Source organism: Dama dama, chromosome 21 (assembly GCF_033118175.1).
Source record: "Dama dama isolate Ldn47 chromosome 21, ASM3311817v1, whole genome shotgun sequence".
NCBI lineage: Eukaryota > Metazoa > Chordata > Mammalia > Artiodactyla > Cervidae > Dama > Dama dama.
Window position 1 is genome coordinate 16,974,802 of NC_083701.1, and position 24,633 is coordinate 16,999,434.

Sequence of the window (24,633 nt, forward strand, 5' to 3'; positions counted from 1 at the left end):
GTGGCATGTGGGATCTATATCCCTAACAAAGGATCGAACCTGGGCCCCCTGCATTAAGGACACAGTCTTAGCCATTGGACCACCAGGGAAGTCCTGCATTGTAATTCTACTGTATCGCAGTCTTCTCAAGGATCCTCTGAGGGCCATTCAAGTTGTTCTTTGCTTTTTGACATTATAAATAATGCCGTGGTAGGTAAATATCACGGTGCATACATTTCTAAAATCTCTTAAAAGGTCAAATTTTAAGTGCTGAATATTTAATAACCTCTGTATCTTAGGTGTGAATGGAAAGGAATTTCAGATATTCCCTCCAAACTTGCTTTAGCCATAGCTTTCTCTAAGTTAAGTACAGCTTCATCTTGCCATTAGCTGAAGCAAACAAGCAACCAGATACTGGGGTAATCTTCTTCGACTCCTCTCTTTCCCTCATGCCTAAATCCAATTAATGAGCAAATTCAGTTGGCTCTTTCTTCCAAACATGCCTAGTATTTGACCATGTCTCATTACCTCCACGGCTCTCATTCTGGTCTGTGTCACTTCATCTGTTGCCTGGATAATCCTGGTGCCCTCCTAGGTATAATTGCCAGATTTACCAAAAAATACAGGAGACCCAGTTAAAACTGAGTTTCATTTTTTTTTTTTTAAAAAAACCCATAAGTTTGTCCCCAATATTGCATTCTCAAGGCAGCAGTGAAAGGGATTCTTTCCAAAAGTCCGAATAGGTCACTCCTCTGTTCAAACCCTGTGATGTCTTTTCATCTCACTTATAATAAAAAGCAAAAAAACCTTTGAGGCCTTGCAGGATCTGCTTCTAGCAGCATTTTCCTCTTTGATCTCACTGGCCCGCTGTACCTCCCCGCCCCCACCCTTCTGCTTACATCTCTCTTCTCCCAGATATACATAACCTCCTTTAGATCTCTGCTTAAACTTCATGAAACTCTCTCTAATCGCTATTTAAAATCTCAGCTTCCGTTCACCTTCCCTACTTCACATTTCTGTGTTAACACTTACTACCTTGTAACAAACATATCATGTATTTAGTCTTCCTTTCACCAGAATTTAAGTTCCACGAGGGCATTTTTGCTTTTTGTTAACACCTGCATTCCGACTGCTTAGAATACTGCCTGGCACGTAATAGGTGCTCAATAAATATTTAATACACCTAGAGTTAAGGAAACGCAGACGTCCAAATCAATAAATAGTTTTTGTTTCTGTTTTGCTAGGGCTCCGCTCACATTCTGATCATTCAGCATGCTATTATCAAAGTAGTCGTGTAACAGCTTTATTTTCAGATAAGTTATTGTCTTCGGGAATAGTAGCCAACATTTATATATAAGGCATAATAATATCTTAGAACCTTAGGTGTTAAAAATTAGAGTTAATTTACAGATTAGGAGATTTAAGACCAGGCGGGGCGAATCGTTTGCTCAAGATCGCGGGAACCGGTGGCGCTGGGTTACAGAACCTGCTTTTAACTATAATACTCTACCCGCTCGCTTCTAACTCTGTCTCTTAAACTCGTCTGGGTCATCAGTAAGAGTCCTTAAGAAGCAAAGTCAAAACCTGCCAAAGTCAAGTGCATTCTCCCGCCCCAGTCAAGGACTCCGCATTTTCCATTTGAATCCCGCGTGGCGGGAAGCGGAGGGCGGGTGTCGGGAGGGGCGGGGAGGGGCCACCAGGCCCCGCCAGCCAATCAGAAAGGCCGGGAGCCTCCCTTTCCCTCCCCCCCTCCCCCGCCGGCGTCCACGCGCCAAAATTCCAAACAGAATGTCGCTTCGCTACCCGCAGTGTCCCTCCGCAGAGCTCAGCGAGCCGAAATTATCTAAGAAAAAGGAGTGAACAGTCTCCTGTCACCATCGCCTCGGGTCCCTGATACCGTCGGTGTGGGTCCTGCTCAAATTCGGCCCAAAGCCCTCCGCGCTACGGAAAGGAAAGTTTCGAGCCGGCCGTAGCAGGGGTGGCGGCGTGGGCGGGACTGGTGGCGGAGGGATTCCGGGCGCGCGCGCTGCGGCCGGCGGCGAGGCGCGAGTGGCGCCAGAATTCGGAGCGCGGAAGCGCGTGAGCGGCTGTTGCCCGAAGTCTGGTCCGTCTCCCGCCGCGGACGGCTGGGCGAGAAGGGAGAGAAGATGGTGGTCCTTCGCAGCAGCCTAGAACTGCAGAGCCACCCCGCCGCCTCGGCCACGGACTCTCTGGACCTGTCCAGCGAATTTCTCAGTTTGGAGCAGATCGGCCGGAGGCGGCTCCGCTCGGCCGGCGCCGCTGAGCAGTCTGCCGTCACCGCGGCCGCCGCGGGCGTGAGTACGGGCCTGGGGCCGGGCCTGGGGGACTGTCCGCTGCCCGCTGCCCGGCAGGGCCTTGGGAGATGGGGGTGGGCGGTGGGATCCGAGTGACAGTTGGCTGGCGGTGGGGCAGAGGAGGGGGTGGTAGGTTGGGAGAAGTATTTGTCAAGGACGCGTAAAATGGAAGGCTTCTCAGGATCGGAGCCCGAAGGGGTGTGTGGGTCGGGTGGAGAGAAGAGCTGACTGTTGGGAGGGTGTGTTAACCTGATTTGACTCAAGGGGAAACGGGAGGTCTCAGCAACCGAAGTGCAGATCGGGGCCCCACCTTGGTTAGCGGCTTGCCCCACCCCCCACCTCGCACACCTCGGGGACCGATGGCCCAGGCTGCCGCCCTAGGTTCGCAGCGATCGCGAGCCACGCGCGTTTACCGAGCGCTTACTTGTGTGCATAACGAGTGTCTTAGGAGCTGCGAGGGGATAGAAAGATTGTGACTCAGGTTCCCTGACCTGCGTTTACGATCCAGAGAAGTTCGTTACTCCGAACACCGTGAATAACACCAGGTTGCATAACGTGGAGGGATGGAGAGCGACGTTTCATTTACGTCTTCTTCACTTAAGCCTCATAACAGCACCATGAGAATGGATACTTACGTATCTTACCGATGGAAAAAACGGACTCGAGAAGTGGTAGATCGAAAGTTGGAACTTGGATCTTCCGCTTCCACAACCGGTTCCCTTTCCCTTATTTTCATGTTAAACAGCTATAAACAAGGTCTGTAGGTTGCCATGGAGCTGGAGCAGTATAGTCTTGAAAGAAGTTCTTCTCCTAGGTCTGATGTACAGATGGGATGTTTGATTGGTAGATTTAATTAAGTCCGAGGGAGAGAGTCCCTCCACCTTCCCTCCGCCACCCCCAGCTGCTGAAAGAGACACAGATGGAGGAGACCGCGTTCACAAAATGTTAAGAGTAATTGAGGAAGCAACAGTACATAGCAAAGTTAAGGCAGCAGGAAGTAATCTAGTTCTGCTGAAGCGAAGGGTAGTCATGGGGGTAGGAAAAACAGGATGGGAAATAGGGTTAGAACTGGTAAGTCAGACTGAAGCTGAGGCGAAGTGTGTACGGTGGGAGAGAGTGAAAAACACAGGTAAGGGAGAGATCGCGATATGAAATTATCAGAATCTCTTGTAGAGGCCTCATCAGAGTTATTTCTTAACCGAGGGGAATGAAAGAGCCCATTCAGTCTCTGACATTGTGATTCTGAATTGAAAAACCAAACAATTTCCTGACCTTCAGGATATGTTTCCCAGTCACAGGCTGAAGTTGTTAGAGATCTAGGGATGCTGGACACTTCTTCAATGAACTTGGTCACTTGACTTACTAACCTTTGTTCAGAAGAACTAATTAATTGCAGTAAATATTGAGTGTTTATTATCTTCAGGACAGTGCCAGTTCCTATGACCATAATGATGTATTGAGTAGTGGTTAAGTAATATAGGCTCTTAAAACAACTGTTAGTTCTTCCTGTGATAAACCATAATGGAAAATAATATGAAGAAGAATGTGTATGTTTATGTATAACTGAGTCACTTTGCAGCAGTAATTAACACAACGCTGTAAATCAACTATACTTCAGCAATTAAGAAGTTAATTTTTTAAAAATGTTCTTTGTTTACCAATCAGCTTACCATCAGCTTACCAATATCAGCAGGTTTCTGTACTTTTTGAAAGGGAGTGAAACCCACCACATGGATAATGAGAATTAAATGTGATCGTGCATGTAAGGTGATTACCTGGACACTTGGCTGATACATAGGGCTCAGTTATTGTCAGCTGTTAAGATCTCAATCAACTTTAATGGGCACTTTTTTTCCTTTGAAGTTTCTCAGGCTGAAAACCTTAGAGTCATCCTTTACTCTTCTCTCAGTTCATATTAGCAAATTCTGTTGGCTTCACTTTCAGAATATATTCAGAATCTGACGACTTCTCAACTGCTCTAGTGTTGCCTTGCTGATTCAAGCTGTTATCTCTTGCCTGGATTATTAAAATAGATTTTTTTTTTTTTTTTGGTCACATTGGGTGGCTTGTGGCATCTTAGAACCAGGGATTGAAACTAGGCCTTGGCACAGAGTCCTAACCGCTGCACCACCAGTGAATTCCCATGGGTTATTAACATTGATTCTTGACTAGCCTCCCTATTTGCCATCCTTACATATAATGCCCTCCTCCCTTGAAAGTTTGAGTTCTCAGTATAGCTTACAGAGGGATCTTTTTAAAAGTCGTAACAGTTTATCACTGCTCAAAAATCCCTATCTAAATAGAATAAAAGTTGAGAAGCAGCCCTATATACATCCTTGCCCACTTCCCTTTATGATGACATCCTCTTCCATTCTTCCTTTTGAAAAACCCAGTCTATTCCAGCCACTTTGGCCTAGCTGCTCATTGAATCCCAGAGCCTTTGCACTTGCTCTGCCTTGGGTTGGGAATGCTCTTTCCCTGGATATCTGTATCAGATGTTCCTTTACCTTTTACATTTTTTAAAATTAAAAGCAACAACAACTCAGAACTCAGTGCTTAACGTGTTCCAAGAATCTTGCAAATATTAACTCACTCCTCATAACTTTATAAGATAGGCATCCTTGTTTAACAGGGAAGAGGACTGCGGCACAGACTTTAAATAACTTGCTCAGTTCACCTTTATGTGAAGAAGTAGAGCTGCGAGTCCCACGTAGAACCTGGATGAAGTAGCCTGTTTGAAGTGTTTGCTAACTACCTTGTCCTAACAACCCTCCTGAAAATTGCAAACTGCTCATTGTCAGGCCGCTCTGCTCTGTTGTATGTTCCCTAGCTCTTACCACCTTCTAAATATTGTATAATTTCCTACTTTTAAAATATTCTTTTCTCTCCCCAAATCAGAATGGAACTCCATAGGGATTTGGATTTTGAACTTTTGCTCAGCAGTATATACTCCTAGAACCTAGAGCATATTAGGTGCACAATAAATATTTTGTTGTTGATTATCTTGCAGTATCAGTGGTATGTGGTATTTGAGCAGTTAGCAATTAGGCTGGTTATCATAGGGTAGAAAAGATCTTTTCTCCAGGCTAGGATTTCCAGTAGGGATTATTACAGCTTTTTGAAACATAGTATTCCTTGGTAGGATAGATTGTAACCAGATGGTTATTTAGTGAGCATGGGATTGGGTCTTGAGGAAGTTCATGCTGAGGAAGTTCACCAATACAAAAAAATGAAACATACCCTTGTGATTGAAATATTTTCTAATTATAGGACTTTACATTCAATGGATTTGATTTGATTTGATTATAGCTTGCTTTTTACATCAGTCATGCAATTCAGAAACTTCCTTGATCCACTCTCATTGTACCTGAGTATTTCTTAGTCTCATTCATGCTTTTACTGACAGAGCATTTCTTGGAGTAGATTTCTTTTTGAAGATAGTTGGATTTTTTTCTTCTTTTTTTTCATGAAGATAGTTGGATTTATTCATATTCGTTAACTTATATTTTTCTTCATCTGAGCTTGGAGGTTGACATTTCAGGTTCTAAAGATAAAGTTACCTATTAACCACATTTTGCTTTTATGATCTCACTCAACTGGGCTTAAGGATTTTTTTCCCCCTGACCTGTATGGGTTCCTGGAAAATATTTTGTTGTTGTTTTAAATCTGTTTTTTTTTTTTTAAATTTTATTTTCTTAAACTATAAGTTTGGATGCCCCTTTCTTTTGGAGTCAGGCTAGCCATTGTCCTTCTGGGCTTTCACAGATCTGAGTCTCTTCAATTCATTAAAGTTAGGATTATTTCTCATGCTGAAGAGACATTTAAGGATGGGCAGTAGGGTTAGGTTGTGTACATTTTATTCTGTATGTTATTAGGTAAAATAAACACACTGTAGTATGTAGAAGGTACTTGGTTGTTGTTGTTTTTTTAATTGTACATTTATTTAGAAGTCTGGAAAGATAACCCAAACTTGACACTGATATATGCAACCCATGGGAGATTTCTTAAAACTTGAAGCATATCACAACATAACGGAAAATGCACAACTCAGTGAAGTATCTCGAAGCATGGATAGATTTTGACATGTGGTGAATGTTACTCCCTGGCATTGACTACTCTGCATTTGAGAGAGTATACTTGTTTTGTGACAATAATAGATAGTCCATTTTTATCAGTTTTGGGCTGGCTCTTGATTTTAGGCTTAGAAGTTGCAACTTTTAGGTCAGGGATCTGATAAGATAGTGTTTAAGATGAGGTATAGACAACAAATCTGGGAGTTTGGAAGACCAGTTAAAAGATTATAATACTGATAGCTACAAGGTATATAGCACTTGCTGTGTGCCAGGTTTCCCCTGTAAAGTAACTATTATGCATTTTGTTAAATAGATTCATGTAATGGCTGGATTACTATTCATTCATCTAAAAAGATTTTTAGAATAATACTTCATGACTTGGGAAAATGATCGTATCACTAGAAAAAAGTTACAAAGCATAAATAATATTAGCTCAATTTTAAAATTGTGTGAATGTGTATGCATAGGAAAAGAATGGTTTGTGTATCCAAAGGTTAACCCATTTCTATCTGTGGATAACTGAAATTGAGGGTGATAGTTTTATTGTTGTATATTTCTTAATTTTCCCATTTGTAATGGGCACATAGTACTTTTATTTTTATATTGCTTTTATAAAGAACATTTTTGAAAGTTTTACTTTTAAATTCCCCAGTGTATGCCCGGGTACAGATGATTCTCAAAACACTTGTTTTGTTTTTTTCTCCATGCTGTTAAGGAGAGCCTTTCTTGATGCTTAGTACTTAGGGACGATGAACTAAGCCAATTTCTGCAAATCACAGATTCACTTAGACCGCTTAAAGGTTAAGTCTTCTGAGTTTCTCAGGAAATCTTTTTTTCCCAGTATTTAGCACTCCCCTGCTTTTTTTCTGTAGAAATAAACCTTTTTTTTTTTTTTTATTCCCAGGAATATGGTGACATTTACTTTTTTTTATTGTAATAAAATATAAATAACAAAATTTATCATTTTAGCCATTTTAAGTATATAGTTTTGTAACATTAAGTACAGTAACATTATTCAGTAACCCATCACCACTCTCTTATCTTCAGAATTTTTCATCTTCCAAAACAAACTCTGTACTTAGTACTAACCCTCCCTGGAATTTCCTGGTGGTCCAGTGGTTTGAACTCAGCGCTTTCACTGCAGTGGCCCAGGTTGAATTCCTGGTCAGAGAACCGAGATCCCGCCCAAGTGGACAGAAAATACACACACACACTCTTAACTCTCCATTTTCCCTCTTCTGAGCCCCTGGCAAGGAGTCGCATAAGAAGAAACCTACAATATTTGTTCTTTTGTGACTCACTTATTTCACTTAGCATAGAGGATTCATTCGTGTTATTTCAATGTGTTAAAATTTCCTTTGTTTTTGACTGTATAATATTTCATTGTGTGTACTAGCTATTGTTTTTTGTTTTTTTTTTCCCTATCGTTTTAATCCATTCACTTGTTGATGAACTCTGCTTTGACTGTTTGGCTATTGTGAATATGCTGCTATGGACAGGAGCATTCAGATATCTCTTCAGGCCCCTGCTTTCACTTTTTTTGAGGATTTGCCCAAAGGCAGCATTGCTGGATGATGTGGTAATTCTGTGTTTAATTTTTTTTGAAGAATTGCCGTATGAGTTTCCACAGTATACACAGGGGTTCCAGTTTCTTCACTTTCTTGCCAGTGCTTACTTTGTCTCTCTGTCTCTTTTTTTTTTTTTCCTGGTAATAGCCTTCCTAATTAGTGTGATCCCTCATTGAGTTTGATTTCCATTTCCTTATGACTAGTTACGTTGAGCATCTTTTCATGTGTACATGGGCTGTTTGTGTATATTCTTTGAAGAAATGTCCATTCAAGTCCTTTGCCTGTTTTTAACTTTTTGTTGTTGTGACAGTACAGAATTTCTTTATATATTGTGGGTATCAGTCCTTTCTCATTGTCATGATTTGCAGATACGTTCTCCAGTTCCAGGGGTTTCCATTTTACTTTATTGATAATGTCCTTCGTAAAAAAGTTTTTTAATTTTGATGAAGTCCAACTTACCTTTTTCTTTCATTGTCTGTGCTTTTGGTGTCCTAAGAAATTGTTGCCAAATCCAATATCATGAAAGTTTTCTGTATGTTTTCTTCTGAGTTTTTAAATTTTTTTAGCTTTATAATCTCTTATATTTTTAAGCTGCCATCTAAGGTCCTCCCCATCCCCCACACCAGTTTAAATAGTTAAAAGGAGATAATTTCTGTCATTTTTTTAAAGTTGACATTAAAAAATAAAACTATTACATCACACTTTTATAAGTAACCCCTGGAATCTAAAAATCATAGTTATTTGATACCTGTCTTGAAACATTAAAAGTTAACACATAAATAAGCTCTTTTAACAGCCAGAAATTTTACCTTGATTCTTTTCTTTTTTAATTTTTATTTCCCATCCACTTAACCAACAGCATTTTATCTTGATATGTTTTCATGCTTGAAAGTCATTTGTTAATTATCCTTTCACACTTATAAAAACAAAATTTGGATTTTTTCCACTTTTCCATGACGGAGCTCCAAGAAATAAAATTTTTGTGTATTGAATTATCATAATTATTAATACTCAACTGATCAAAACAACAAAAAATATTTTGATTAAAATGACTGAACATAGGAAGTAATTTTTTATTAGGATTTCATTAAAAAATTAGGATTTTATTAGGGTAGGTTGAAGTCTCCCTACCCACCCAGTTAGCTTATGTATCTGTGGCTAAATCTTATTTATTGTTGAGGACAGTGTTTTGGCATCTTGTTTAATTGTAAAGGTAAGTGCTGAGAAACATTGTTCATATAAATAAATAGATAGTAATGAAAGGAGTTTTGTTAGCAGTGCCACTCTGTTTCTGGCTTATGTGCAGAAAATCACTTGCCAAACATTTTTAATGGTCTCTTAGCTTGATTAGGTCTCCTTTCAATTTTGTTAAAAGCGAAGAATTGGGAATCATCTAACAAAGGAAAGGATTTGTTGCCTAGCATAGTCATTCATTTTCTTAACACCTACATTAGTGTTTTTCTTTGTTTGGCTCTTCAAAGATTTTTAATGCCTTGAAGCAGCCCATAATAGTAAGATTCAGAATGAGTGAGAGATACTATTTTCTTTTGTAAAATGGGAGAAAGGTGAATTTAAGAGGATGCCTTGTGTTAGGATGTCTTCTTAGATCCATTTTAAGAAAAAGTACATGTGGAAGTTGAGAAACTGAAAATAGATACCCTTAAACAATTTTTTTGGAGTCTTATGTTATACCACATCCATATAAGGTGTAGGTATTCATTTTAAAAATAATGCACTTATCTAAATGTATAGGTGTTCTTTTTTCAAACATCTTGAAATATAGGCACATTGATAAAAGTGTGTAACTGAGGCATATCATTTAATATCTTATGAAGAACTTAATTTTTTTTAACTTGTCCTCTCATGCCTCTAAGAGCATGTCAGTTTCTTACACAGGTCCTTATGATATAAATATTCTTACTTGTGAGCCAGTCATATTCTTCCTGAAACAAAATTAAATGACAAAATATCCTAATAAAACATAATGAAACGACCAGGTAAAGCCAGCCGAAGCAGCATCGGGGGAATGATGTTTCATTTAAAAAAGAAATGCCTGTTTTTCTAAAATTATAAATTTTTAGAGTAGTAAAGTTTAGGATTATAGAGTTAGGATTATAGACTGTAGCCACCACATGTTCTTAGAGGGAAGTTAGCTTCTCTTCTAATGTGAAAACACTTGTATGTGATTTCTAAGAGGCGTGTATGAAATCTTGAACACTTTATGACAGAACCTCTGTAGCTTATAAAGCCAACCCACTAACTTAGAGAGTATTGAGCAAAAACAAAGTTACGTGGAGCTCTATGGTTTTTTACAAGAAATTAGCGTATTTAATGGAGAAAGAAATGGCAGCCCACTCCAGTATTCTTGTCTGGAGAACCTCATGGATAGAGGAGCCTGGAGGGTCCATGGGGTCATAAAGAGTCAGACACGACTTAATAACTGAACAACCAACATATGTAAACAGTCTTTAATTTATTTTTACATTATCTGACTGAAACTGTGTGAGATAGTAATGACTCCTTTTTGTCACTGAAGCCAAAATTGCAGTTCTGATTGTCTAGTTATTTTAAAGTTGCCGCCAGTGGTTCCATGGTTTGTGAGTGTATCTTTCTAATTTCTGTAGCCTTAAAAAAGAGGAGTACTTACTGTTATGAACTATTACAACTTTTTATCAGTGGTAGAAAATTTCACTCTAGATTGCTTGTTATGAAATAGAACTATAAACCATTAATAAATCTTATATTAGCCATCATATAGACATTACTCATACTTGTTTATCATAAAATGATTATTCTAGATATTAACTATTTTAGTTTTCTTGCAGAGATGCAAAAATAATACTGTATCAAAAGCAGTTGTTACAAACTTTTTAATCAGAGAGAAGTCTTAGGAGTTTAACTGGGATATTTGACTGAAGAAAAACTTAAATGGCTTTTTAAATTTTTTTTGAAGGATGGGTCTACAGTTAAGGAAGTTGAAACCTACCACCAGACACGTACTTTAAGGTCCTTGAGAAAAAATGCACAGAATTCTTCAGATTCTAGTTTTGATAAGAATACGATGATAACGGAGAAACATGCTAATGGCAGACATTTTACAAGGTAATATAAGATGCTTGAATGTTAATTCAAAATAGTTTTAAAGTATTAATTTAGAATTTGCATTTAATTTTAAGTGTGTTCTTAACTGATCAAGAGTTCAAGTTATAAAATGAAGTTTATTTGAAATGAAATTGTACTAAATGAATATTATTGAATTAAAAATTTAATATGTACTAGGTTTGTTATTTTCTTATTCAAAGGCAGTATCTATTATGTGTGTGAGTGCAGCTGACAAGGTTGGTTGATACAGGATCAGTTCTGGGTACTTGAGTAATCTCAAGAGACTTTATGACTGTAACTTGCTTATGACATATGCTTCTGCTTCAGAGCCTATGCTTTGCATGCTAAGTTGCTTCAGTCACATCCGACTCTTTATGATCCTTTGGACTATAGCCCACCAGGCTCTTTTGTCCATGGGATTCTCCAAACAAGAATACTGGAGTGGGTTTCCATGCCCTCCTCCAAGGGATCTTCCCAACCCAGGGATTACACCTGATCTCTTTCAACTCCTGCATTGGCAGGCAGGTTCTTTACCTCTAGCGCCACCTGGGAAACATGTATAAAAAGCTTTTATTCAAGATAGTATTTGTATTTCTGATAGCTATCAAGTTTTTCATCAATTGAAAGTCATTTATGAATATCTCTATTGGTATGCTTCTAAACTGTCTTCACAAAGGAGGCAGAACATGTTTTCTTTTTGTTTTTGGTTTTTGATTTGTTCTGTGGGACTAGGTGGCTTTATACATATTTAAATTTCATTTCTCAAGAACCCTGAGGTAGATAGCATGAATCCCATTTTATTTATTTATTTTTCCATTTATTTTTATTAGTTGGAGGCTAATTATTTTTACAATGAATCCCATTTTAATAGTCAAGGAATTAGTTTCAATGAATTAGGAAGTATGTATTTCATGGAGCTTGGGTTTACTTGGCCCAGGGAAAATTTAAATCTAACTTTAATTAGCTCAGAACCTTCACTTTTCTCCCCATTTTGGTGGGCTTAATACAAATGGGAGGGTGCCAATTAGAATAAAATTTGTTTTGATGAAATAATTATTTTTACATTAATTCTTCTCATAAAGAATGTAAGCCCGCTTACTCTCAAGTAGAATTTTTTTATTCTTATATTGTGTAACAGACTCTCCAGATAAGTGAGGTTGTGCCCTTTTAAGTTTGTTTCTTTGTTACTGTTATTTTTTAAATTATTTACTTGGTCTATTATTATATATATTTAAATCTGCCGCTTATTTCATCTACTGTTCATGGAATTGAAGAAAGAAATGGTAACCCACTCCAGTATTCTTGCCTGGAAAATTCCATGGACAGAAGAGCCTGGTGGCCTACAGTCCATGGGGTCACAAAGAGTTGGACATGACTGAGCACATTCATGCAACACCTACTACTATATTTCATGGAATCCAAGGTAGCAACAATTGAAACATGCAACATTATTTTATGAGACAGTAAGAAAGGAAAAAACACTGAAAATTAAAACTGTGATGTGCCATCAGTTATAATATACATCCCAGTTTTGGGATGTATAAATGGGGGGAGTTTTACAATTTTTAGAATCAGTGAAACACAAGTTATCCCATTATTTCTAAAACTTGTCTTCTTAAAGTTGGGAGGGGAGAATCCATAAATTCTCAATGAGAATTTAAAGATTTCTTTCATGATCTGAAGAAAAAAAAAGTTCTAAATCATCCAACTTGCTGCCTTTTAGATAACAGCCATAAAATTTCAGGCTCTACATTTATGCTTACAATTGGCACCAAGTAGTACTGCTTTAGTTATCTCAGGGTCATGAGATAAGAACCCAGTCTGATCTTGATACATAAACGATGCATCTGCTTCCAAGAGAAAGCTATGTGATGTGATATCATAACATGCTGTTCAGATGAAAGTTTGGAGCCCTTTGGATAATAGAAGAGGATGAATCGAGTCATCCAGATACAAAACAAGCATGATAGGTAACGTGCTCAACTCAAGAGAAACCCATAGCAATCTGAATTACATTCACACAGCAAATAGAATTTGTGTCAGGAAACCTCCAGTGTATTCTGTTAATATTTTTGTCGATGGTTGCTTTTATAGTTTTATTTGTATAAAACTTAAATGAATTTATATCTAGTTTGGCTTGTACATAATCATAAAAAATTTAATATAGGAAATCCTCAAAATCGTTATAAGGCTCTGTATGTTACTCAGGTTTGTGAAACATTGTGCTCGGTATTAAAGGAATGTATTAAAATAAATGCTGTTTTAATTTTGATTTAAAGATGAGTGGCTTGGTATTTTTAAATTAGAATCTTCCTCAAATATATTGAATTCCTGTCTTTTTATTATTTTAAAATAACCATTAAAATATAATTTACATACCATAAAATCCATGATTTTTACGTGTAATTCAGTGGTTTTAGAATATTTAGTGGTATTGTGCAAGTGTTGCTGCTATCTAATTTCAAGTCATTTTCTTCACCCTAAAAACCCAGTTTTTAGAAACCCAGTGCCCATTATCCCTCCATCCCCAGCCCCTTGGGAACTGCAGATCTACTTTTTATCTCTATTTAGATTTCTAAATCTACTTTCTATCTATTTGCCTATTTTGGACATTTTATACAAGCAGAATCATACAATGACCTTTTGTGTCTGGCTTCTTTTAGTTGATACAGTGTTTTGAAGGTTTATCTATATTGTAGTGTCTATCAGCACTTCATTTTATTGTCAAATAAGATTTCGTTATATGAAATTTTGTTTATCCACTCATTGGTTGATGAACATCTGAATTATTTACCCTTTTGGGTTATTTTGAATGATATGAACACTGGTGTACAGATATTTGTGTGGACATAGAGTTTTGGTTTTGGGGTATATGCCTTGAAGTGAACTGTTGGCTTGAATGGTCTCTGTTTTAATGTTGAACTGCCAAACTGTTGATTTGGGACTCAAAGACCAGGGAACCAAGGTTAGAATAATACAGAAAGATTTGAGTAACTATGGCTTGAGGGAAGACTATATATTTGTTTGGTCCTAAACTTCTTAACTACGGTCCACTAATAGTGTTTTTTCAGGCGGCATATGAAAACTCTGAAATAATGTTTAAACTTAGATGTCTGTGTGCAGTTTTCTAGGGAGAAAAGACCCATAGCTTTCATCATATTCTCAGGAGTTGCCAAAAGTCCAGACACCTGTTTTTGTAAATAGTTTCATTGGAACACAGCCATGCCCATTCATTCTGTCTAGGGCTGCATTCCTACTTCAATATTAGAGTTGTATGAGTAGTTATAACAGAAACTGTACAGCTAACAAGCCAAAAATATTTATTATCTAACTGTGTAAAAAAAGGTATAGCAACCCCTGCAAGTAGGAAATTACTTCCCTTCCCCTACAGACAAAAAAAGAAAAAAGACACTGCTTTAGTCTTTGTATCCCTAGCATCTAGTAGGGGGCCTTGTTTGTAGAAGTGTAGACCTACATGATATGGAGAGAGAGGCTCTTCTATGAGGAAACTACATGAACCTGTCAACAAACAAGCCCTTGATCTGTAAATGGATTGCTGTAAAGTGTTTCTTTTTGTTCTTCATTCTTAACAAGTGTTCCAAAAGAGTTAAGGAAGTGTAATGATGACTTACATTGTTATGAAGATATGCACGAGTTAGCCGGATAGATGGTTTAGAATAAGATGGTTTCGTTTTAAAGTGTCACATTTGAAATTCCATGGGTATAACCAGCCCACTTGCAAATAGCTTGATTTATAGGTTGATTAATGAAAGTGAAAGTTGCACTGTCCCATCTGACTCTTTGCAACCCCTGGACTATACAGTCCATAGAATTCTCTAGGCCAGAATACTAGAGTGGGTAACCTTTCCCTTCTCCAGGGGATCTTCCTGACCCAGGAAATGAACTGGGGTCTCCTACCTTACAGGCGGATTCTTTACCAACTGATCTGTCAGGGAATATATAGCCTATCAGGTATGGAAAATTGAATCCCTAAAAGTAAGTGAATGAGACATACTGCTTTGTTTCCTTCATTGGGTTTAGGGGAAAATGAGAGGAAGATACTTTTTTAAAAAGCCTTTGGAAGATGTTCTTTTCAATCCAGCAGATTCTGTATGTCAGTTTGTAGATGGGATATCTGATTCACAAATGTTACTGTTTCTACCTGTGAATGATAATGCATGTCGTGTGATGACTGTAGCCACCACATGTTCTTAGAGGGAAGTTAGCATGTCACTAATTTCTATGATGTGTTCATAGGTCCTCAAGGATGTGGGACTACTATATTCTTGTATAAAACACCTTGTCTTCTCTTTGCCCACTACTCAGTTCAGTTATACCTAAATACCTAGGATAAGGATTTCATTTCATGTTTTAAGTAAGATACTATGATTTGATTAATTCTGTTTAGCTAAGACTTAATGCATACAGTTGACCCTCTGTGTCCACTGATTCTGCATGTGCAGTTTCAGTCAACCATGGATCAAAAATATTTTCCAACCAAAAATTCCAGAAAGTTCCAAAAAGCAAAACTTGAATTTACCACTCACTAACAGCACTTTGTTCTGATCCACACAAAGGCTTTCATGTGGTCAGTAAAGCAGAAGGAGATGCTTTTCTGGAACTCTTGTTTTTTTTTTGAGCCAGTGGGTGTTGGCAATTTGATCTCTGGTTCCTCTGCCGTTTCTAAATCCAGCTTGAACATCTGGAAGTTCTCGGTTCACAAACTGTTGAAGCCTCGCTTGGAGAATTTTGAGCATTACTTTGCTAGTTTGTGAGATGATTTCAATTGTGCAGTAGTTTGAACATTCTTTGGCATTGGCTTTCTTTGGGATTTGAATGAAAACTGACCTTTTCCAGTCCTGTGGCCACTGCTGAGTTTTCCAAATTTGCTGGCATATTGAGTGCAGCACTTTCACAGCATCATCTTTCAGGATTTGAAATAGCTCAACTGGAATTCCATTACCTCCACTAGCTTTGTTCGTAGTGATGCTTCCTAAGGCCCACTTGACTTTGCATTTTAGGATGTCTGGCTCTAGGTGAGTGATCACACTATCATGGTTATCTGGGTCATTGGAATCTTTTGTATAGTTTCTCTGTATTGTTGCCACCTCTTCTTAATATTTTCTGCTTCTGTTAGGTCCATACCATTTCTGTCCTTTATTGTGCCCATCTTTGCATGAAAGGTTCCCTTGATCTTTCTAGTCCCTTGGACTGCAAGGAGATCAAACCAGTCAATCCTAAAGGAAATCAGTCCTGAATATTCATTGGAAGGACTGATGCTGAAGCTCCAATACTTTGGCTACCTGATGGGAAGAACTGACTACTTGGAAAAGACCCTGATGCTGGGAAAGATTGAAGGCGGGAGGAGAAGGGGATGACAGAGGATGAGATGGTTGGATGGCATCACTGACTCAATGGACATGAGTTTGAGCAGGCTCCAGGAGTTGGTGATAGACAGGGAAGCCTGGTGTGCTGCAGTCCATGGGGTCACAAAGAGTTGGACATGATTGAGCGACTGAACTGAACAACTGTTTATGTAGCATTTACACTGTATTAGGTATTACAAGTAATTTAGAGATGACAAAGTATACAAGAGGATAGACATGGGTTATATGCAAATTATAAGAGATTTAAACATCATTGGATTTTGGTATCCACGGGGGACCCTAGAACCAATCCCTTCCTCACACTGAGGGACAACTGTATATCATTGAATTTCACAACAGGGTTCTTAGCCTTTGTTTAGCCATAACTTATATTAACATATTTTTCCATTGTCCTAGTTCATAATATTATGAAATACAGGATTTAAAATTATGTCAATTATCTTGAGTTATTTAATATATTTTTTAATATAGGCAGTTGGCCAGACAGCAGGCTGATAAAAAAAAAGAAGAGTGCAAAGAAGGTAAGTAATGTTAAAGGCATTTAAAGTTTCTTAAACATTGAGTTTTTGTTTACAGGCATACTGAGGTACATACAATAAACTGTCCATATTTCAAGTATACAGTTTGTTTGGTTTTGATGCAGGTGTGTGTCAAACCATCACCATGAAAAGGTAGTAAAGATAACCACTTCCCAGAATTTTCTCAAGCCCCTTTATAATCACTGCTGGCTTCCCCAGCTCCTCTCCATACCCTCTATGCTCCAGGGTTCCTAAGTGGCCACCAATCTGCTTTCTGCCACTATAGAGTAGTTTGTATTTTCTAGAGTTTTATATCAGTGGGATTATACAATATGTGTTCTTTTTGTCTGGCTTCTTTTACTCAGCATAATTTCTTTGAGAATCATCCACAGAGTTGCTTTCTGTTGCTCAGTAGTATTTCATATGGATATACCACAGTTTTTTCCTTAGCTTTATTTTAATATAATTGATATATATATAACAGTGTGTTAATTTAAGGAGTACAAGAAATGTTGGTTCGATCCTTATATATTACAAAATGATTATTATCATGGTTTTAGCTAACACCTGCATTATGTCACATAATTACCATTTCTCTTATTGCTGAGAACATTCAAGCTGCACTCTCTTAGCAACTTTAAGTATCCAGTACAGTATTATCAACTATAATCAGCCTGCTGTACGTTAGAGCTCCAGAACTTCCTCATTTTTGGCTGAAAATTTGTATTCTTTGACCAACAATCTTCCGCTTTCTCTTAATCCCCACCCAGTCCTTTGTAACCATTATTCTAGTCTCTGTTCCTAGATCACACATATAAGTGATGTCATTTAGTATTTGTCTTTCTCTGACTTACTTCATTTAGCATAATGCCCTCAAGGTCCATCCGTGTTACTGCCGATGCCAGGATGTCCTGTTTCTTATGACTGAACACTGTTCTGTTGTGTGTATATTCCACATATTTTGTGGGGGATTTTTGTTTGTTTTTTGGGTTTGTTTTTGTGGGGATAGTGACATGCCACACAGCTTGTGAAATCTTAGCTCCCCAGCCAAGGCCCGGGGATTGAACCCAGACCCTCACCATAGAAGTGTGGAGTAATAACCACTGGACCACCAGGAGATTGCCAGCTCCACATATTCTTTATCCACTCACCTCCTGGTGGACACTTAGGTTGTTGCTCACAATTGGTTTGTGTCTGTCATTTGATAGACGTTTGTTTTGGGTTGTTTCCATTTGGGGGGTTGTCACAAAACTGCTTCGAACACTGTATACAAGTTTTTGTATTATTTATATATGTATGTTTTCTCTTGAGAGTGGTATGATCGGACTTATGGTAGGTGTATGTTGTTTATTTTTACATAAGATGGGTAAGTTCAAGAAACTAAAACTTTGTTACATGAAAGTGTAGCTCTTCAGTTGTTGACTTTAGAATTGTTTTATAAATGCTGTTATTTCAAATCTTTCTGTTTACTTTTATGTACACATCTGTGAAGACAAAGCAATTTCAGTTACTCGGTCATTGAGAACTAGAAACATAGTTCAAAAAACAGAACACTTGCATGAAGAGAATGGTGATGTTGAAGTTCGCCGGAGTTGTAGGATCAGAAGCCGCTATGGTAGTGTGAACCAGTCTGTACTGTTTGACAAACTTATAACAAAGTAAGTAAAAATCACTTAGATCAAGATGATTTAGCTGACAAAAATTTTTGAGTTGGGGACTAAATTTTGACTAGCATGAGTATTAAATGCATTCTGTTTATGTAAAATAGAAAGTGATCATTAGAGGACTTTGTAATAATTCTGTATGTGCATTTAACTATATTCGTAGTTATAGAATTATTAGAAAGAATATTAGAAAGAATAGCTAAAATTTTTATAGTAGTAAATCAGTGCTTGTAAAGATATTTAAAATTCCAGCAGTTGAAGGATACAATGGAAGAAAAATTAAGTTTTTAAAAATATACTACTCTTTAAAATATATATATACTACTCTTTTACAATTTTAGCTTATGTTTGTATCATTTTTTTTAAGCACTGCTGAAGCTGTGCTTCAAAAAATGGATGATATGAAGAAGCAGCGTAGACGGCGAATGAGAGAATTTGAAGACTTGGAGGTATTTAATGAAACAGAAGAAGTAAATATATTTTTCCATTAAGGGGATGATTTCATAGTCTCCAGTTTAACCTTTTTTCTGTAGCCTCTATCCTTTTTTTTTGGTTAAATTATTCATTTTATTCAGCAATTATTTTATCAGTCACTAGAGTTATTACTGGAGTGGTAAGAGTTTATAACTGGAAATATCTTTATTATTTAAGTAAGATTGAAAGGTCCTACTGTATTTACTTTAAATAAACATACTAAACAATAATGGATTTTATTTAAACATTTTTAGGGGAATCTTAACATGTACACAAGAGGTAAACAAAAAGATATTCAAAGAACTGATGAAGAAACAACTGACAATCAAGAAGGCAGTGGCGGTTAGTCTTTTCTCTTGTTCTGTCTTCTGGGTTTGAATTTCAATGCTTTTTATTTAGTAGGATATAGTCTTTTTATTCAGAAGCTATAACATGCATGGTAATTTGTGATAAATTAGGGAGTTGGTCATAGTGTCAGAGAAAAAAGTGAAAGGGAGATAAAAGGATAATGTGTATTGTTGGGAATATATTTGAAATAAACAACTCTAAAACAGATGAAACTGGTTTGCTTGTATAATAATATATCTACAGATAACATATGTCTACCTGTTTTAGTTAAAAACTGATTAAAGTTACGTTTTACTATTCTGCCATTAAATGCTCTATCGCTGATCTATACCCTCTTGCCAGGTTTTACTGTTCTCTTTAGGACTTACTGCTGCAATTTCTTAGAATCTTTCTTGAATGAAAATTTGTTTTCTGAAATGTTTTAAATGTTTGCTGAGGGTATTTTACATTATCTTTAAGTAGACTACATGTCATGTAACTCAGTGACAGAAGTTCATTATATTAATGAATTAGCAGTAATACTTTAAACTTTAGTTTGGTACTTAGTGACAGTGGCCTCTCTAAACTACTTTTTTCTTTCCTCTAGTTATTTTTAATTCTATAGTTTTTTACTTCATTTTTCAAAATCTTCAATCTTTAATGTTGCAGAATTAAAGATTCTTTGGACAATCTAGAAGTAAATGAGTTTTAAAAGGAGGATCTTTTCTATTCCCCTGTGTTAAAAACTTAACATTTGGATGAGAAGCCTGAAAGTAAATGTTTCTTAATTTGTAGAGTCATCTGAAGAGGGTGAAGACCAAGAAGATGAAGATGATGATGGTGAAGATGAAGATGAAGAAGAAGAGGAAGATGATGATGAGGAAGATGATGACGATGAAGATGATGAGGAAGATGAAGAGGACGTTGAAGAAGATAATCAGAAGCGATACTATCTTAGACAAAGAAAGGCTACTGTTTACTATCAGGCTCCATTGGAAAGTAAGACATATCTATTAATGTTTTTTCCAGGAGAAGATATAATTAGGTTACCTTTATTTTTACTGCCTTTCCATTGTCATTCTTATTTTTCAGGTTTTCATTTTACAGAATACTCATGGCTGTTGTCTTTCATAACTTACCCAAGATGTGTAGGAAGTTATTTCTCTTTATTTTCCTCCTTGGGGGGTGTGTGTGTGTGTGTGTGTGTGTGTGTGTGTGTGTGTGTGTGTTTGTTTATTTATTTATTTATTTTTAGTTGGAGGCTAATTACTGCACAACATTTCAGTGGGTTTTGTCGTACATTGACATGAATCAGCCATGGAGTTACATATATTCCCCATCCCGATCCCCCCTCCCGCCTCCCTCTCCACCCAATTCCTCTGGGTCTTCCCAGTGCACCAGGCCCAAGCACTTGTCTCATGCATCCCACCTGGGCTGGTGATCTGTTTCACCATAGATAATATACATGCTGTTCTTTCGAAACATCCCACCCTCACCTTCTCCCACAGAGTTCAAAAGTCTGTTTTGTATTTCTGTGTCTCTTTTTCTGTTTTGCATATAGGGTTATCGTTACCATCTTTCTAAATTCCATATATGTGTGTTAGTATGCTGTAATGTTCTTTATCTTTCTGGCTTGCTTCACTCTGTATAATGGGCTCCAGTTTCATCCATCTCATTAGAACTGATTCAAATGAATTCTTTTTAACAGCTGAGTAATATTCCATGGTGTATATGTACCACAGCTTCCTTATCCATTTGTCTGCTGATGGGCATCTAGGTCCTGGCTATTATAAACAGTGCTGCGATGAACATTGGAGTGCACGTGTCTCTTTCAGATCTGGTTTCCTCAGTGTGTATGCCCAGAAGTGGGATTGCTGGGTCATATGGCAGTTCTATTTCCAGTTTTTTAAGAAATCTCCACACTGTTTTCCATAGTGGCTGTACTAGTTTGCATTCCCACCAACAGTGTAAGAGGGTTCCCTTTTCTCCACACCCTCTCCAGCATTTATTGCTTGTAGACTTTTGGATAGCAGCCATCCTGACTGGCGTGTAATGGTACCTCGTTGTGGTTTTGATTTGCATTTCTCTGATAATGAGTGATGTTGAGCACCTTTTCATGTGTTTGTTAGCCATCTGTATGTCTTCTTTGGAGAAATGTCTGTTTAGTTCTTTGGCCCATTTTTTGATTGGGTCATTTATTTTTCTGGAATTGAGCTTCAGGAGTTGCTTGTATATTTTTGAGATTAATCCTTTGTCTGTTTCTTCATTTGCTATTATTTTCTCCCAATCTGAGGGCTGTCTTTTCACCTTACTTATAGTTTCCTTTGTTGTGCAAAAGCTTTTAAGTTTCGTTAGGTCCCATTTGTTTAGTTTTGCTTTTATTTCCAATATTCTGGGAGGTGGGTCATAGAGGATCTTGCTGTGATTTATGTCGGAGAGTGTTTTGCCTATGTTCTCCTCTAGGAGTTTTATAGTTTCTGGTCTTACATTTAGATCTTTAATCCATTTTGAGTTTATTTTTGTGTATGGTGTTAGAAAGTGTTCTAGTTTCATTCTTTTACAAGTGGTTGACCAGTTTTCCCAGCACCACTTGTTAAAGAGGTTGTCTTTTTTCCATTGTATATCCTTGCCTCCTTTGTCAAAGATAAGGTGTCCATAGGTTCGTGGATTTACCTCTGGGCTTTCTACTCTGTTCCATTGATCTATGTTTCTGTCTTTGTGCCAGTACCATACTGTCTTGATGACTGTGGCTTTGTAGTAGAGTCTGAAGTCAGGCAGGTTGATTCCTCCAGTTCCATTCTTCTTTCTCAAGATTACTTTGGCTATTCGAGGTTTTTTGTATTTCCATACAAATTGTGAAATTATTTGTTCTAGTTCTGTGAAAAATACCGTTGGTAGCTTGATAGGGATTGCATTGAATCTATAGATTGCTCTGGGTAGAATAGCCATTTTGACAATGTTGATTCTTCCAGTCCATGAACATGGTATGTTTCTCCATCTGTTTGTGTCCTCTTTGATTTCTTTCATCAGTGTTTTATAGTTTTCTATGTATAGGTCTTTTGTTTCTTTAGGTAGATATACTCCTAAGTATTTTATTCTTTTTGTTGCAATGGTGAATGGTATTGTTTCCTTAATTTCTCTTTCTGTTTTTTCATTGTTAGTATATAGGAATGCAAGGGATTTCTGTGTGTTAATTTTATATCCTGCAACTTTACTATATTCATTGATTAGCTCTAGTAATTTTCTGGAAGAGTCTTTAGGGTTTTCTATGTAGAGGATCATGTCATCTGCAAACAGTGAGAGTTTCACGTCTTCTTTTCCTATCTGGATTCCTTTTACTTCTTTTTCTGCTCTGATTGCTGTGGCCAAAACTTCCAACACTATGTTGAATAGTAGTGGTGAGAGTGGGCACCCTTGTCTTGTTCCTGATTTCAGGGGAAATGCTTTCAATTTTTCACCATTGAGGGTGATGCTTGCTGTGGGTTTGTCATATATAGCTTTTATTATGTTGAGGTATGTTCCTTCTATTCCTGCTTTCTGGAGAGTTTTAATCATAAATGAGTGTTGAATTTTGTCAAAGGCTTTCTCTGCATCTATTGAGATAATCATATGGTTTTTATCTTTCAATTTGTTAATGTGGTGTATTACATTGTGTTTGTATATATATATATATATATTTAATTTTACTGTTATATAGTTGCTTTACAATGTTATGTTTCTTGTGTGTAGCAGAGTGAAGCAGTGGTACATGTATCCCTTCTTTTTTAGACCTCCTTCCTGTGTAGGTCACTACGGAGCCTTGGTTACAGAGTCCCCGTGCTCAGCGTAGTGTCTCATTAGTCATCTATTTTGTGCATCATATTTTGTGTAGTCGTGTATCTGTGCCAATCCCAACCTCCCAGTATACCCCACCATCACCTGCTTACTCCCTCAGTATCCATGAGTTCACTCTCTGCATCTGTTTCTGCTTTGCAAATAAGTTCATCTGTACCATTTTTCTAGATAAACAATAAGCAATTTTACACGGTATTTCTTTTTCTCTGACTTAAGAAGTTGCATCTTTTAAAAATTAAATGTTAGCCTTGACCAAAGCAAATAAATGGGTGATTTTGAAATTTCATGTCTGTCTTTAGTTATTTTAGCTTTCACAGTTTTGTACTTAATTTATTTTATAAGTTTGTATAAATAGGACCACTTTTGATTTATGTTAAAGTTGTACCTCAGCCCTTAAAAGTATATATATATATATATATGTTTATATATGTGTGTGTATGTATGTAGGGCTGATAATCAGCCATTATGCACCAGGATAATCACAATGGTTGTTTATGGTCAGTGTGTGTTTTCGTTGGTTGTTGTCTGTCCTGCACACATACTTTCAGTAGCAGCCTTGCAGGCATAAATGATTTAAACCACAAACAGTAAAATATACTCTAGTAGATACGTGCTATTAATAGTATTTTCATGGAAGGAAGGGCATGGCAACCCACTCCACTATTCTTGCCTGGAGAATCCCACAGACAGGAACCTGGTGGGTTACAGTCCATAGGGTTGGAAAGAGTGGGACATGACTGACGCCACTTGGCATGCGTGCACACACAGCACCTTTGTAAGTATTTAGATGAAGAGCAAAATTGTGTTTATACATATTTACTTGTCATGTACATGTAATTTTTTTCTTAGAACCTCGTCATCAGAGAAAGCCCAAAATATTTTATACTGGCCCAGCTTCTCCTGCGAGACCAAGATATCGATTATCTTCTGCGGGACCAAGAAGTCCTTATTGTAAACGAATGAACAGGTTTGGTTCTGAAATAGTGATTGATTTATGACATGATTGTGCTTGTATTAGAGTAGAATTCTAGAGTCTGAAGATTGGGTTTATCAGGATGGAAATCTAGAATTGTGTATTTTGGAGAGTTAGCTCTGTGTCTTCAGGGCTTTACTGCTTCAGGCTCCCCACAACTACTGACTAGTTTTTGGTTTTGCTTTCACTGATAGGAATTATTAATAACTGCCATGGTAAGGTAGGTAGTTTATTCAACTGTTCTACAGTAATAATAGAGAGCTACTTTCGCTTCAGTGTTTATTGTATTCCTGGCTTGGTATAAGCATTTTACATAGACTGTCTCATTTAATTTTCACATTAAGTTAGAGTATAGGTTTAGTCTTGTGATAGTCTTCACATACTATCCCAGACATACTTTCTTTCTTTTTTTTTCCCAG

General features: G+C 37.3%; 1 protein-coding gene across 2 annotated transcripts in view; it reads left to right on the forward strand.

Moving 5' to 3' along the window:
- The first annotated feature begins 1,985 nt into the window (after positions 1-1,985).
- The window catches only part of ATAD2 (ATPase family AAA domain containing 2), a 65,405-nt gene continuing 42,757 nt past the window's right edge, over positions 1,986-24,633 (forward strand). Inside the window, exons 1-8 of one of the 2 annotated variants that reach the window (XM_061123259.1) lie at positions 1,986-2,294; positions 10,889-11,037; positions 16,896-16,945; positions 18,435-18,600; positions 18,974-19,055; positions 19,335-19,422; positions 20,203-20,406; positions 24,091-24,208. In XM_061123259.1, coding sequence (XP_060979242.1) covers positions 2,127-2,294; positions 10,889-11,037; positions 16,896-16,945; positions 18,435-18,600; positions 18,974-19,055; positions 19,335-19,422; positions 20,203-20,406; positions 24,091-24,208 — 1,025 coding nt within the window. In that variant the 5' untranslated portion in view covers positions 1,986-2,126. The remainder of the gene's footprint in view (positions 2,295-10,888; positions 11,038-16,895; positions 16,946-18,434; positions 18,601-18,973; positions 19,056-19,334; positions 19,423-20,202; positions 20,407-24,090; positions 24,209-24,633) is intronic. The other variant, XM_061123258.1, reaches the window with a different exon arrangement.